This window comes from Trachemys scripta, chromosome 2 (genome assembly GCF_013100865.1).
Source record: "Trachemys scripta elegans isolate TJP31775 chromosome 2, CAS_Tse_1.0, whole genome shotgun sequence".
In the NCBI taxonomy this organism is placed as follows: Eukaryota; Metazoa; Chordata; order Testudines; family Emydidae; genus Trachemys; species Trachemys scripta.
Window position 1 is genome coordinate 189,751,837 of NC_048299.1, and position 14,376 is coordinate 189,766,212.

At 42.7% G+C, this 14,376-nt stretch overlaps 1 protein-coding gene across 2 annotated transcripts in view; it reads right to left on the reverse strand.

The window, feature by feature from the left end:
* The window catches only part of CCDC102B (coiled-coil domain containing 102B), a 352,649-nt gene that overhangs the window by 251,398 nt on the left and 86,875 nt on the right, over positions 1-14,376 (reverse strand). For both annotated transcript variants that reach the window (XM_034762546.1, XM_034762547.1), the window contains exon 5: positions 9,102-9,218. In XM_034762546.1, the coding sequence (XP_034618437.1) occupies positions 9,102-9,218 (117 nt within the window). The remainder of the gene's footprint in view (positions 1-9,101; positions 9,219-14,376) is intronic.

A 14,376-nucleotide genomic window follows, 5' to 3' on the forward strand; every position in this document is an offset into this window, starting at 1 on the left:
TTCATGCATTATTTTTTAACGAGCGTCATCAGCATGAAAGCATATCCTCTGGGATGGTGGCCGAAGCATGAAGGGGCATACAAATGTTTAGCATATCTGGCACATAAATACCTTGAAATACTGGCTACAACAGTGCCATGCAAATGCCTGTTCTTACTTTCTGGTGACACTGTAAATAAGAAGAGGGCAGCATTATCTCCTGTAAATGTAAACAGATGTGTTAGTCTTAGTGACTGGCTGAACGAGAAGTAGAACTGAGTGGACTTGTAGGCTCTGAAGTTTTACATGGTTTTGTTTTTGAGTGCAGTCATGTAACAAAAAAAAAATCTACATTTGTAAGTTGCATTTTCACAATAAAGAGAGTGCACTACAGTACTTGCATAAGGTGAATTGAAAAATACAATTTCTTTTATCATTTTTACAGTGCAAATATTTGTAATAAAAATATACACTTTGATTTAAATTACAACACAGAATACAATATATACGAAAATGTAGAAAAACATCCAAAATATTTAAATAATTGGTATTCTATTTTTAACAGTGTGATTAAAACTGCGATTAATCACAATTAATTTTTTTAATCACGATTAATATTTTTGAGTTAATCGCATAAGTTAACTGTGATTAATTGACAGCCCTAATAATTAGATTTCACCAATCCAGTATCAAGTGTAAACTCCCAAAATACTACAAGTCTTATAATGGAGTCACAGACAGTCCCCTTAGACCCTCCAGTCTATCTTGCCATCCAGGCAAGCTGGACTTGGTGATAAATGGTCACTTACACCAAAAATCACAAAACACTCCAGGTTACATCCAGTCCCAAAATACCAGTCGCTTTGCATCGTAGATTGCACACCAATGACAGTGGTAGCCAGTTCTACAGTAAACTAACTAAAAGGAATTAGAGTTACTAAGAGGTTAAAGCAGGTAAAAAATATATGTATAGGTGAGTCATAGTCTAGAATTCCAAGTGATATTCCAGCTTCCCAAAAGATTCTCAGGGCTACCCAGAATAACTCTTGTGATCTCCATCTTCTTGTTCAGTTATTCTGCCCTGTTAGAATCCAAACAGTCCAGAGATGAAGCTCTTTTCCTTTTGTCCATACATACAGCTTCTTCCCACAGAAAACAAACTGACAGGGTCACTACTTACACAGGTTTTTCTTTGATTGGTAGAGAGAGAGAAGTGTATTTAGGACTGGTCTACATTACACAGTTAGGTGGACATAAGGAAGCTTATGTTGACCTACTTATATATGTGTCTGCACTAAAGCCTCTCCCCCACTCATGTACTATCCCGACATAATAACTCCACCTCCGAGAGAGGTATAAGCCTTACGTCGGTGTTGTTAGGGCAACACAGTGTCTGTGTAGACACTGCATCCCTTACATCAGCTGTTGGCTGTCTTGTCAATTTCACTGCAGGTGCTGTGAAATTAACAAGAAAGCAGGGCAGTTAAAGCCCAGCTGCCCTCCAATCCCAGGGAGAACTGGGCAGCTTACACACACACCCCGGCTACCAGCTGGGACAAGAAGCCCGGGTGCTTCCACCGCCTGCTCGTCTCTGGGAGCGGTGCAGACCTATCAATTTCATGGCTGCCCGAACTGTGAAATTTGCAAGGTTGCCCTGCTCCCAGAGGGGAGTGGACAGGGGGCATGAGAAGCTAGGGCATCTGGATCCCTCTCCCAGGGGGCAAGATGTGCTGGGTGGCTTCTCCTGATCCCAGCAGGAAACAGGGACTGGTGCAGGGTGGACAGCCCATCAGAAGTTCGGGAGCCTGTGAGGGAAGTAGGGAGCTGCAAGTGGAGCTGAGAGATTGGATTCTCAGCTCCCCACACTGCCCCTCTTAGATCAGTGGAAGTGGTGGACTTAGGTCAGTGAGGACACACACCACTGACCCAGGAGGGTACTGTGGACATGAACCATCACAGTAATTACTGTGGTGGCTGTAAGTCAAACTAATATAGGTCGACTTACGTTTCTAGTGTACACATACCCTTAGCGTCCTAGATATATGATCATCACACACAATGACCAGTTGCCTTGCAAGGCACAAGAATTAGTACTTTCCTGTTAAAGTTCTTCATTTGTGTTTCAGAAGGCTTCTTTCTGGTTTGATGGGTTATTTAGCAACAGAGGTATACGCAATGTAAATGGTTGTATTGCATTATAACATGGGTTGTTCAATTTTATTACAAATTTTGTTTATCTATTAGGCTTTACTATCAGCCTAGCGTAGAATGAGGTGAAGTCGATTTAAAATGCCTGTAGGACATGCCTGGCTCTGAGCTATAGCCTGCTACAGGAAGTGTTTGTGTTTGCCTCCAACACAGACATAAGTTTGCGGTGAAAGTATGTGCCTTCCCTTCTGCTTTATTTGTTATTACATGATCATCATGTCTATTTCTCTCTCTGTTTTCCATTTTGCCAGAATACCTTCCACTACTATTAAGGCCTTTCGCTCAGCATGGTTGACTGATGGTTACAATGGATATCAGAAAATAACGTTTTGGATAACAGGGCTTTATTTATTTATTGGACATCTCAGCCTTGCTTATCCTCAGTGAAGCATTTATTTTTAATGTCATCTGTCTTTGTATCAATAGTCTACAAGCAACCCTAATGTGACCTAGAGACTTGTGTCTTCGGGGGGCATGATTCCTTGTTGAACCCAACAAAAAGAAGCCTCGGGCAACCTGATTCAAATAACTACAGAACAGCTGTTTTTAACTTGAACAGATCAGCATTGAAAAGTTAAAATCAATAACACTCTTTTGTGTTATAAACAGCTGTTTTACAGCCATTTCACTCGACTTAAAATAGAAAGAATGAATGTACATTTTAAATATTACTGTCACCCAATTTTGCAATCCTTACTTTATACACAGTACATAAATGTCATTTAGAGCTCAATTGTCTGCAACTTGAAGGAAGAAGTATACTCAGCTGAATCCTAAAGCAGCAACGGCTTGATTTCAACAATGGATTGTTGAAAATTATGTACTTATAATAAACCATAAACAGTTGTAGAGCAGAAGTCAGTGAATCCACAGGGCCCAATACTGCTCCCATCCGGCAGTTGGACCCACAATAAAGGGTGGAAAATTGAGGTTCCCCACACTGCATTTACTTCAGATTATGTTTGGTGAGGAAGGGAAGAAGTGTTTCCTCCTGTGAAACACAAGTAGATATTTTTGGGCTCACAAAAACTGCAGGTATCTGGGTTTTATTTACAGTCACAACCAGCCATAGGCCGCATTAGCTTATTACTCACTAGTTGCCAGAGCAATCAACATTCCCTCGCACAAGAATTGTGTTTGCATTGAAATTAGGGTGACCAGATGTCCTGATTTTTGTGTCTTTTTCTTATATAGGCTCCTATTGCCCTCCACCCCCCGTCCCGATTTTTCACATTTGCTTTCTGGTCACCCTAATTGAAACTAATAAAATCGGGATTCCCAAACCCTTTGTCAATCAGTTTGGCAACATACCAGGACCCTGAGATTGCACTTAGTTTGCACAGTATTGTAACATTGTACCCCACTGTTCTTAGAACATGTGGAATTTTGGGGATATTCTGCTTTTTTTTGCTGACACTGAAATTAATGGCAAGACTAAACCCCTTGCAGCTAGAGTCTGAAGATCAAACTAATTAAAACTTTTAAAATATAATGAAGTGTGTCTGAAGAGGATTCCATTTTACCAATAATATCCACGTTTTTAGTTATGAAAACTGCTTTATGCAAATATCATTAGGGAATATACATATTCAAATAAGGAAACATTTTAACATAGTGTGAAGGGTCCTGTACTTCATAGGTCCTGTACTTCATAATTTTAAAGGATTCAAGACATTAATTTAGGACATTAATAGTGAGAACCCTGGACCATGGAGTGAGAGATTAGCCACATAGTTATGACAATAAACTCTGAAGCTGATTTGTAACAGTATTAAGGAAGGAGGAAAAAACAGGAGTTTGGGGTGTTTTCTACTAAGGGACAAATATATAGATAAATCTTTCTTGAAATATACCATTCTGTTGAGTAATGATTTCAATGGAACAGAAGATATTAAACTACTGCGCTGATAAAGAAACTCTCCCAGCCATGCTTAGTTTGAAAAGCAAATTGAAAGAGGTATCTGCTAAGAGGTAAAAACTGTTACTATTTTAATGTTTTTGCCGAGATATTACTAAGAAAGAATATACTGTTTTGCCCCTCCAGATACAATTTAGCACCAAACCTGTTGCATTCCTAAGTAGGGTTTGGTATTTGGCTGGCCCAAAAATAATTGGGCAATTGAGTGTTGTCAAATAAAGTAAAAGGTTGTCAAATATTTAAGAGTGCTAATTTATTAGAACAGTAACAAAACAAAACAAAAAGAGTAAGAGTTTCAGGTCTGCAACAGACTTAGCCTTAGATACTTATGCTTAATTACAAAAAAGAAAAAAAAAAAGCCACGTTACTTGTTAATTTTAAACAGAAAAATACAAGACACTATGAAGAATTATTACTACTCCTTTTAGCAATATTAGGGTAGCATTTAAATGTGACCATTATTCAAGACTGAACAGTTACAAAAGAAAAAATTAAATTAAACAGAAACAGAACAAACACACAGCAATTATAAAAGAAAAAAAATCATTTTTAAATGAAATTATAGTAGGTAGGCAACAGGCCAACTTTTCAAACCTCTTTTTCTTTATCATCTTCATCTGCTTCATCTGTATCTTTGTCATCATCATGAAATTCACTAGTATCTCCTTCTTTCCCTTCATCTGATGAATACTCTTCATCTACCATTTTCTTCTGTAATCTTGACTATACAGTCACAAGTTTCCTAACAGTGGAGGTTTTCAGTCTGTTTTCAAATGGATGCTTCCCCAAACTAGCCAGTTTCATTCCACACATGCAGTAGTACACAGAAGTGTTAAAAAGTATTTCTGCCACTGTAACTGGAGAGCAAAGAAAACGACACAACACTTTGTACCATGATAGAGCAAGCTGTTTTGATTCACCTGCTGGGATTGCACTCCACATTGTTTTATAATTTGCTACCTCCATCAGTATTGTTTGTTCATTCGTATATCCTTTAAAATTTGCAACAGCCACTATATGTCAGGAATCAGGGCCTGCAGGAGAGCCAGTCTCCAGGCAACCTAACAAGCACAGCTGGCCTGTAGTAGGCTACCTGATTGACTACACCCCAATCAGTTGGAAGACAGCAGACTTGCTCTTAAGTCCAGAAGCAGCAGCATTTCAGTGGCAGCTCAAAGCATTCAGCCATAGCTGTGATAGCTCCTGTGCTTGCTTGTCCCCAGCATTGCCCCATTCCTGACCCTCGGCTCTGACTTCAGCCTTGACCTCCAACTCCAGCTCTGACCCTGGGCTCCAATTCCTGACTGACTCCTACTCTAACCAGTAGGCACATCTGACCACTTTCCAGTCATTGACACTATGAGATCACAAGCTGGCATTTGAATGCATCATTAGAAAGGCCTTGACCATGGAAACATGGATCAAGAAGGTGGACAGCATTATGGGTGGAAGTGATTTCCCCTGACATTATTTTGTCTAAAAACTTTTTCTCTTCTGCTTTTGTAAATGGACTGGGTTCAGTATTCTCACAAGTATGTTCTTAATGTTCAAGAACTTGTTCTTGGCACCGGAAATTGTAGAACTAACATTTTACATATTCTGAATGGTCTGAGCTATGAATTGAAGCAATGAAATGCATTTTGAGTTTCATATCCAAAAGACATCATCGTCAAGAATGTCAGTGCAGATTACTTGGGGCCAACATTCAGACACCTTTTCTTCAACAGCATCTGACTGAACAGCCTTCTATCATATCTTAAGATCTTTGAGGCATTTAATAGAAGATGCCCATCAAGTATGACAAGACTTACTCAGTGTGGATGAAATTGGGGGCTGTATTAAATGATGCTGGAAAATGGCTGCTGGTACTATTGGTTTTTGAAATAACTGACAATACTTCTCAACTTTTGATACATGTGATGAGAAAGCTGTCAGATCTTCAGCATCACTGATGAAAAGTTGCATTGTATGAGCAATACATCCAAACAGAGAAGGCGTAGATTCTCATTTATCAACAAAGCCCAAGCAGCTTTCATACTAGCTGCGTCATCAGTCACAAGCAAATTAACCTTCTGTGGACCGAATTCATGGTTTACATATTTAAACTGGACAGCAATGTATTGAGCTATGTGGCGATGTTCAGTTGTGCATTGTAAGAACACTTGTTGTGGAGTTGTTACCATGAAGTTGATGACACCCTCACTGCAAATATTGCTCCATCCATCAGACTCATGAAGAGCTTTTATTTTTCACATTGTCTGCTTTGGCATTCAGAAGACTTCCTGCAAGCCATTTCCTACTTGGCACTTTGTAAATTGAATACATATAAGATTTTGACTACAGACACTCCCCAGCTTATGCAATTGTTCCATTCCGGAAAGCATAACCTGAATTTTACGTAAGTCGGAAATGTAAATTGTGCAAGCATAAAAAACAAACAATTACAACATTTTCTGCTCTAAATCAATCTTCTTTCACTTACGAACTGGTCCTGCAATCTTGCTATCAGTTGGTCGCTTTCCAGGTGTGATTTGAATGAAATAATAGGGTGAAATAACAGAAATATTATTATTGCAGTATCACTGAAATAACACGAGACTGAGAGGCTGTGAGAGTGCAAAGCCTTCCCTTGTAGGAGACGCTACTGCTGTATTCCTCCACACACCGCACTACAGTACAATACTTTGCATTTCCATATGCTACGCAATATTTTCCGCAACTCAAAAATTGTATTTATGACTTATGGAACTTTTTGCATAAGGTCGAATTTGCGTAAGTCAGGTCTTGCATAATCCGGGGAGCTTCTGTATATGAAATGGAGTATTGCTGGCATAAATACCTCTAGCAAACCTACAGTCAAGTTTGTTTTTCTGGTCATGGGATATTCTATCCAAAAATTTCTCAATACCAATTTGACGAACATCTGAAGACCTTCCAGGCATAGGCGTTAGAATAGCAAAATTCTTATTAGAAGATGAAGGAATGGAATTAGCTTCACTTTTGTTGTTACTCATATCACTATTTTCAACAAAAGAGTCCATGCTTTGTGATGATGCTGGCAAAGATGAAGTAGAAGGAGAATGGACTGAAGAAAACAAAGCGGCAGAAAAGCTGGCGGTGCTCCTGTGCCTAGCCCCTCACAGTTCTATTCTGATTGTCAGGAGCCAGTCTTAAAATTCAGCCAATCATAGCTAAGTTGTGCACAGCTGTTCCATCTGTGATGTTTCTCACAGAAACTCGCATTACCATCCCATCACCACCCTACAAAAAGCAGTGCCAGGCATGGGTTCAGGGTGATACAAATCCCTTCTCCCAGCCACTGAGAGGGAGCAAATAGGAAGGGGAGGCAGTAACCAATCCACCATGCTCCCTATAAACATGTGATAGGAAGCCCCCTTCATACAAGAGCTCTATTGCCAGGTAGAGGAAGCAGCTGGAGAGGGGATTCAGGAGCAAGTGAGCTTGGCTACTTGTGTTGTTTGGGTTTACATCGTTCATCTCACCTAGTGTTCTGCTGCCACCTGTTCTCCCTGGTTGTTATTCTGCAGCGGCTATGAGAGCTGAGTGAGCATTGCAGAAGACCTCAGAGTCTGAAAGGATCAATGGCAGGGCAATCCCTGCTGCCTGCCTCTGTGAAATTCTAACAGTGCTGCTGTCCCATCAGGCAGGGTGGTGGTCTACAGGCATAAATGTCACTCAGTGGGAGTGATCTTTGGCAGTTCTGTGCAATGATTAATACTGTACAGATGACCATCTCTGGATTACTTTTTTCTCATTGAAAAATGTGAACAAAGAGTTCCAGTATCCATGATGTGCTCTCCATGCAGGAGGAGACATATTCTTGCCACAATTTTATTTGACAAGTATCGCAAACATCTGTTCAATACAAGACAAAAATAAAATTACACCGTTTGTTTCTTACTGTGAGAATGTCTTCCAAGAACACCATTAAGTCGACCAAAAGCTATACCAAATGTATGATATATGTCACTGGATCTGACAATATCTTGAGACACCAAACCTGGCAACAGATTGAACTTATTAATGAGTTTTTACTCACAATGAGACATGCATTTGAGCTCAGGCATCTTTGGAAATGAAATATTTCTTCCTTTCTGCACCATTCAAATGTATCTTAGTCTGCTGCAAGCTGATATCATTGCACAATGTTATTGTTAAATGCCAACAAATCAGTAATTTTTCTCTTCCTATTTTTTCCTTGTCTATCTGCTATTAGAGAACTTTTTGTGTGTACAGGAGACATTGGGCATTTCAATGATTTGTACCAGGGCTGGCTCTGGCTTTTTTACCGCCCTAGGCAAAAAAGCCACCAACAGCCCCCCCCCCCCCCCCAGCAGGGGAGGGCGCGGCAGGGGAGGGCACTGAGCCCGGCCGCGGGCCACAATCCCCGACCGGCTGGGGCTCTCCGCTCTCCCCGGCGGCCAGAGCGCTGGGGAGAGGGCGAAGAGCCTCCGGCGGCCAGAGCACCGGGAGGAGGGCGGAGAGCCCGGCCAGGGCTCTCCACTCTCCCTGGCGGCCAGAGCACCGGGGGCAGGGCGGAGAGCCCCCGGCGGCCAGAGCACCGGGAGGAAGGCAGAGAGCCCGGACGGGGCGCTCCGCTCTCCCCGGTGACCAGAGTGCTGGGGGGAGGGCGGAGAGCCCCCGGCAGCCAGAGCACTGGGGGGAGGGCGGCAAGCCTGCTGCTGCTCTCTGCTCTCCCCAACCGGCTGGAGCGCCGGGGGGAGGGCAGCGAGCCCGGCCGGGGCCCCGCTCTCAGGCCGGAGCGCCCCGCCGCGCCGCCCCCCTCCAGGCGCCGCCCCAAACACATGTTTGGTGGGCTGGTGCCTGGAGCCGGCCCTGATTTGTGCACTAGTCATTAAATTTTCCAAAGATATATAAAGTTACAAAACTGAAACTTCATAGAAACTATTATTTAATATATATGCAGAGTTATGTATCTGTACAAGAAGTTAGAGATGCCTTGGAAAAACATTACCTCTGCTCTTAATTCACACATCTTTCTGTCCATATTGGTTCGGGCACCAGTTTCATCCTCTATATTTTCAAAATTCCTTTCCACTTCATTTTGGTGTAGGTCAGGTAGTATGTTCAGCTAAAAGACAGAAGTTATTTAGCATCAGTAAAGAACTAGGAAATGTGCTCCCATTAAACAATCCTGAACAAAATCTCAACAGCCAAAATTAAATACCGTAACTCCTCACTTAATGTTGTAGTTATGTTCCTGAAAAATGCGACTTTAAGTGAAACGATGTTAAGCAAATCCAATTTCCCCATAAGAATTAATGTAAATAGGGGGGGGTTAGGTTCCAGGGAAATTTTTTTTTTTTTGCTAGACAAAAGGCATTATCTACATTTTAAACAATTTTAAACCAGGAATTTAATACTACGCTGTGGGAGGGGAGTAGTGTGCATGTGCTGTATGTTTACAAACATACTATACATACAGTACAGTACTATAGTTAGGAGGTGCCCCGGCCTTACCCCACACAGGCACAGCCCACTGGCACTGGAGAGGAGGCAAGCAAGGAGGCTGAAGGTGCTGTAGGCTAGGAGAAGCACGTTGCACAGCAGCGGCAGCTTCCCCTACTTTGCAAGCACCAGGGTCGGGGAGGGGGATCAACCCTCAGCCCGCCCACTCCCCCCCTTACCCCAAGCCCCCATCCTTGACCTGCCTCTTCTCCCCCCCACCTCCTCCCCCTTTACTTCCCATGCTGCATCCTCGCTCCTTCCCTTCCCTTCCCTCCCTTCTAAATGCCACAAGCCAGCTGATTGCTGCTGGCAGGAGGCAGGGGAGGGAGGGGGAGCCTGCACACCGAGTCCTTGCTCCTCCCCCCTCCCTGGGGCAATCAGCTGGCTTATGGTGTTTAGGGGGCAGGAGGGAGGGGGGAGGAGCGAGGACTCGGCACGCAGGCTCCCCTCCCTCCCCCCCGCCTCCTGCCCAGGACAATCAGCTGGCTTGCAGCGTTGGGGAGGCAGGGGTGGGAGGGGGAGCCTGCGTACCGAGACCTTGCTCCTCCCGCCTCCCTCCTGCCCCCGAAACGCCGCAAGTCAGCTGATTGCCACAGGTGGGGGCGGGAAGGAGGGGGAGGGCGCTGATCCGCGGGGTCTGCTGGTGGGTGGGAGGCGCTGGGGGGGGGGGGGTCGTAGGGAGGCTGCCAGCTGTGGAGAAAGCAGGCAGCCAAAAACAACGTAAGAGTAGAGCATTGCAGAACTTTAAATGAGCATGTTCTCTAACTGATCAGCAATGTAACAAGGAAACAATGTTAACCAGGAGGACTTAAAGTGACGAGTTACTGTACAAACAAATATGAAATGCTTTCATGGTACCAATGATAGTTCACATATTTATAGCTCTGGTTCTACAGATGCTGCAAGTGTATGAATTCCCACTGAAGTCAATCAGGTGCCAGGAAAAGGCAGTAGTTCACCTACTACGCATTGCATGATCAGAACACAAGTGTACATTCAGTGGACAATCCTTTTGTAAATCAATTCAGATGAGGATCTCCTTCAAATGCCTGTCCATATTCACAGATTCCTACTCATGCCTATTATATGAACAAAAATTAAAGGATCAATATTAACTTGATTTTTTTAACTGATTTTTAAAACCATGGTTTCTGGTAGAGTACCCTTTAAGTTGTATGATTTTATTTATTGTGAAAAAAATTTTCTGCTCCCTGTTTCTAATAAAATAAAATAAAATAAAACAAAGAAAGGAAAGGAAAGGAAAAAAGTGATCTCTCCCCCTCGACACCTTTTTCAGAAGGAAAAAACTGAACACTAAGAAGAACAATGGAAATGACTTGACAAAATAGTGAAATAAACTGGAGGGTTAAAAATCAGTGGTTTTGGTGAACTTATTTCAGTTATGGTTATCTTCCATGTTACTTGTAACTAGACTAGGGGGAAAATATAGAGACAAATATGATTTTCAGATTGACAGTGTATCACAACTGTGATGTGGGTGATCTGAGCAGAAATTGAGAGCCAGGAGGCAGACTGGGTCAGGTTTCCAGGAGATCAGAGGGGCACCCTGGGAGTCAAGCCCAAGAAGTGGTCTGGGTCAGGGTTCTAGGAAGTCAGGGTCAGGCAGCAGAAACAGGTATTGCAGGGGAAGCAGTCCAGAGCAGGGAAAATGCCACAGATGACTTCCTCTTCCTGCTTGGTTTAAATAGAGGCAGGGAACCAATCAGTACCTCAGACTCTGTCCAACCAAATCCCAGGATTGGAGTCATCTGCCAAAGTAGAACTTCAAGTTCTAGCAACTGTTACCAGGTCATTGGGTGGCAGGTCAGAACATACTGGCTCCCTAACACAGTGTCTCTCAAACTGTAGATCTAATAACACTATTCTAATCTTTATAGCTTCTTTTATCCAGAAAAAGGCGACAAAGAGTCCTGTGGCACCTTATAGACTAACAGACATATTGGAGCATGAGCTTTCGTGGGTGAATACCCAATTCATCAGATGTATTCACCCACGAAAGCTTATGCTCCAATACGTTTGTTAGTCTATAAGGTGCCACAGGACTCTTTGTCGCTTTTTACAGATCCAGACTAACACGGCTACCCCTCTGATACTTTTATCCAGAAAGAATCCCAACATGCACATTTTTCCAAATGATTTATAATCTTACATCTAAAATTAGGACTGCGCAATGAAGTTTGGATCTGCACTTTTCTTGAATTTGGGAGTGTTTGGATATGGGATTTTGGCTTGGACCCATTTCTGCATATAATGGAATTGCTTCTTACATGACTGAACAGTTGCTACTTCTAGGGTGAACCATAGTAGCTCTAATGTAACACAGCAGCACCACAGAGTATGTTAGTACAGGAGGCAGAAGTACATTGGCTCATGGAATCACAGTGTGAATATTTGTTAGGCAAAATGTTATCACTCTGATTGGAGTGTGGCTTAGACACATTTAAACCTAACCTCCTGCTCTGGACAGCTGGAATTTATAATTTCTTATTTATATGATGAGGCATACAGATCCTTTGGGACAGTAACGGGCCATCTTTATACCCATGACATCCAGTGCCTCGTATACCTGAGAGAAGTCCAAAAGACAAGTTTGGGCTAAAAAGCAGTGGACTGAGGAGCACATAATTACATTTGGTATTAGGGCTTGTCTACAGGGTGCATTAGTCCGCACTAGGATTTTCAATCCTCCAGTGCACACTAGCACGTTAGCAAAATGACTGGTCCATATACACCCAGCTGGTACACACTGTAAGTTCTATAATGGCCATTAACAAAGTTCTGTTTCAAACACTGCTATGTTAACATGCCCTAGGGAACTTTTAGTGCATGCCAGTAGGATCCACATGTGCCAGTTAGTGCATAAACACACTAGTGTGCACTAGAATTTACTCCAGTGTGGACTAATGCATCACGAATACAAGCCCTTTGGGAAATTATGGCATTAAGAATCCGGGGTGGCTCTAGCTTTTTTGCTGCCCCAAGCACGGCAGGCAGGCTGACCTTGGTGGCGCGCCTGCGGGAGGTCCCCGGTCCCGCGGATTCGGCGGAATGCCTGCAGGAGGTCCGCCGGTCTCACGGCTTCAGCGTACCTGCCGCTGAATTGCCGCCGAAATCATGGGACCGGCAGACCTCCCACAGGCATGCCGCCGAAGGCTCCCTGACTGCCACCCTCGCAGCGACCGGCAGGCCGCTCCCCAATGGCTTGCCGCCCCAGGCACGCACTTGGAGTGCTTGTGCCTGGAGCCACTGCTGTTAAGAATTATATTGCCTAGTGCCTGATCCTAATCAGAAATGGATTGGAACTCCTGAAATGTGAAAGGGCCTGACTTCCCCTTCAGCTCCATGGATGTGAGGGAAAAGCAGTTATTCTCATTGCTAAATCTAAATCATAGCAGGCAAAATTTAACTAATTTTTTTAAAAAAGAAATATTTGATTCTCTCTCAGGGAGGGAAAGATAAAAACTCCTTGAGAAATGGTTGTAAACCATAGAGAGGACTCTTTGCACCTGCTTTATCCTGAAGCCAAATAATTGTCTATGTATGTTTTTTTTTAATTAATTGTTTTCTCACCCTTCAAAAGTTGACAGTGACTAGAGTAATTCATGGGTCTGCTATCATGTAAGCAGAAAAATCTAATCCCATAAATGCCTTACTTACAAAAGGGTTTGAAGGGTTGGGTCTTCAATATGTAACCCATTTTCAGAGAAATTTTGTTTTCCTTGTGACAAAGGCACAGCATGCTTGTGGGGAGAATTCCCAGGGCACACTTTGGCTGTGCCACACTACAAATGATGACTTTTGCTGTTTGATCCTTGACTAGTGACACTAACATTTATAGCTGTTTGTGGGACAGTAATATTTGTCATATCAGAACAATACATCACTTTCAAATAAGAGGGAAAATTAGTAGGTCAGAGGCATTATAGTGGAAAAATATTTTTTCTGACGAGAATGAACTTTAAAGAACACCAAATATATAAATATATGGAATCAATAAGCTACAGACTTGAAAACAGACCAAAACCCCAAAAACTTCCTGCAAAGCGCACAGACTGGGAACTAGAAGCCTGAGTACTCTTGCGGGCTTCAGAGGAAGAATAAGTTGCCCTGAACTGTGACAAGAGGAGGGAAAGTTCAGAGAGGAAAGAGAGCCTATTCCCTCGACACATAACAATGACAGTTTTTTAATATCTATCAAATGGATTTGCTAAATTAAACGTGCAGCGTGCTGTTAGGGGAAGCAATATGCACTACATCAAAATAGATACTGTAACGGCACATGGAGTGGCACTGAATGCTTCTGTATCTTTTTTTTTTTTTTTCTGTATTTGTATAGTGCCTACCACAATAGGGTATTGGTCCATGACTGGGGCTCGGAGATGCCACAGTAAGACAAGTAACAATTAATGTTATTAATAATCAAATACATAGGTGTGCATCCAAATTTTTACCCAGTGACCTAACAATGCCGGACAATCCATAGCTTCCTATAAAATATGTCTTGCTGCTTATTTCCATTTGAATTTAGATGATCTATGTTACTACATATTATGAAGGCATTAAGTATCAGAGGGGTAGCTGTGTTAGTCTGAATCTCTAAAAAGCAACAGAGGGTCCTGTGGCACCTTTAAGACTAACAGAAGTATTGGAGCATAAGCTATCGTGGGTGAATGCCCACTTCATCAGACGCAAGACGTCTTGCGTCTGATGAAGTGGGCATTCACCCACGAAAGCTTATGCTCCAATACTTCTGTTAGTCT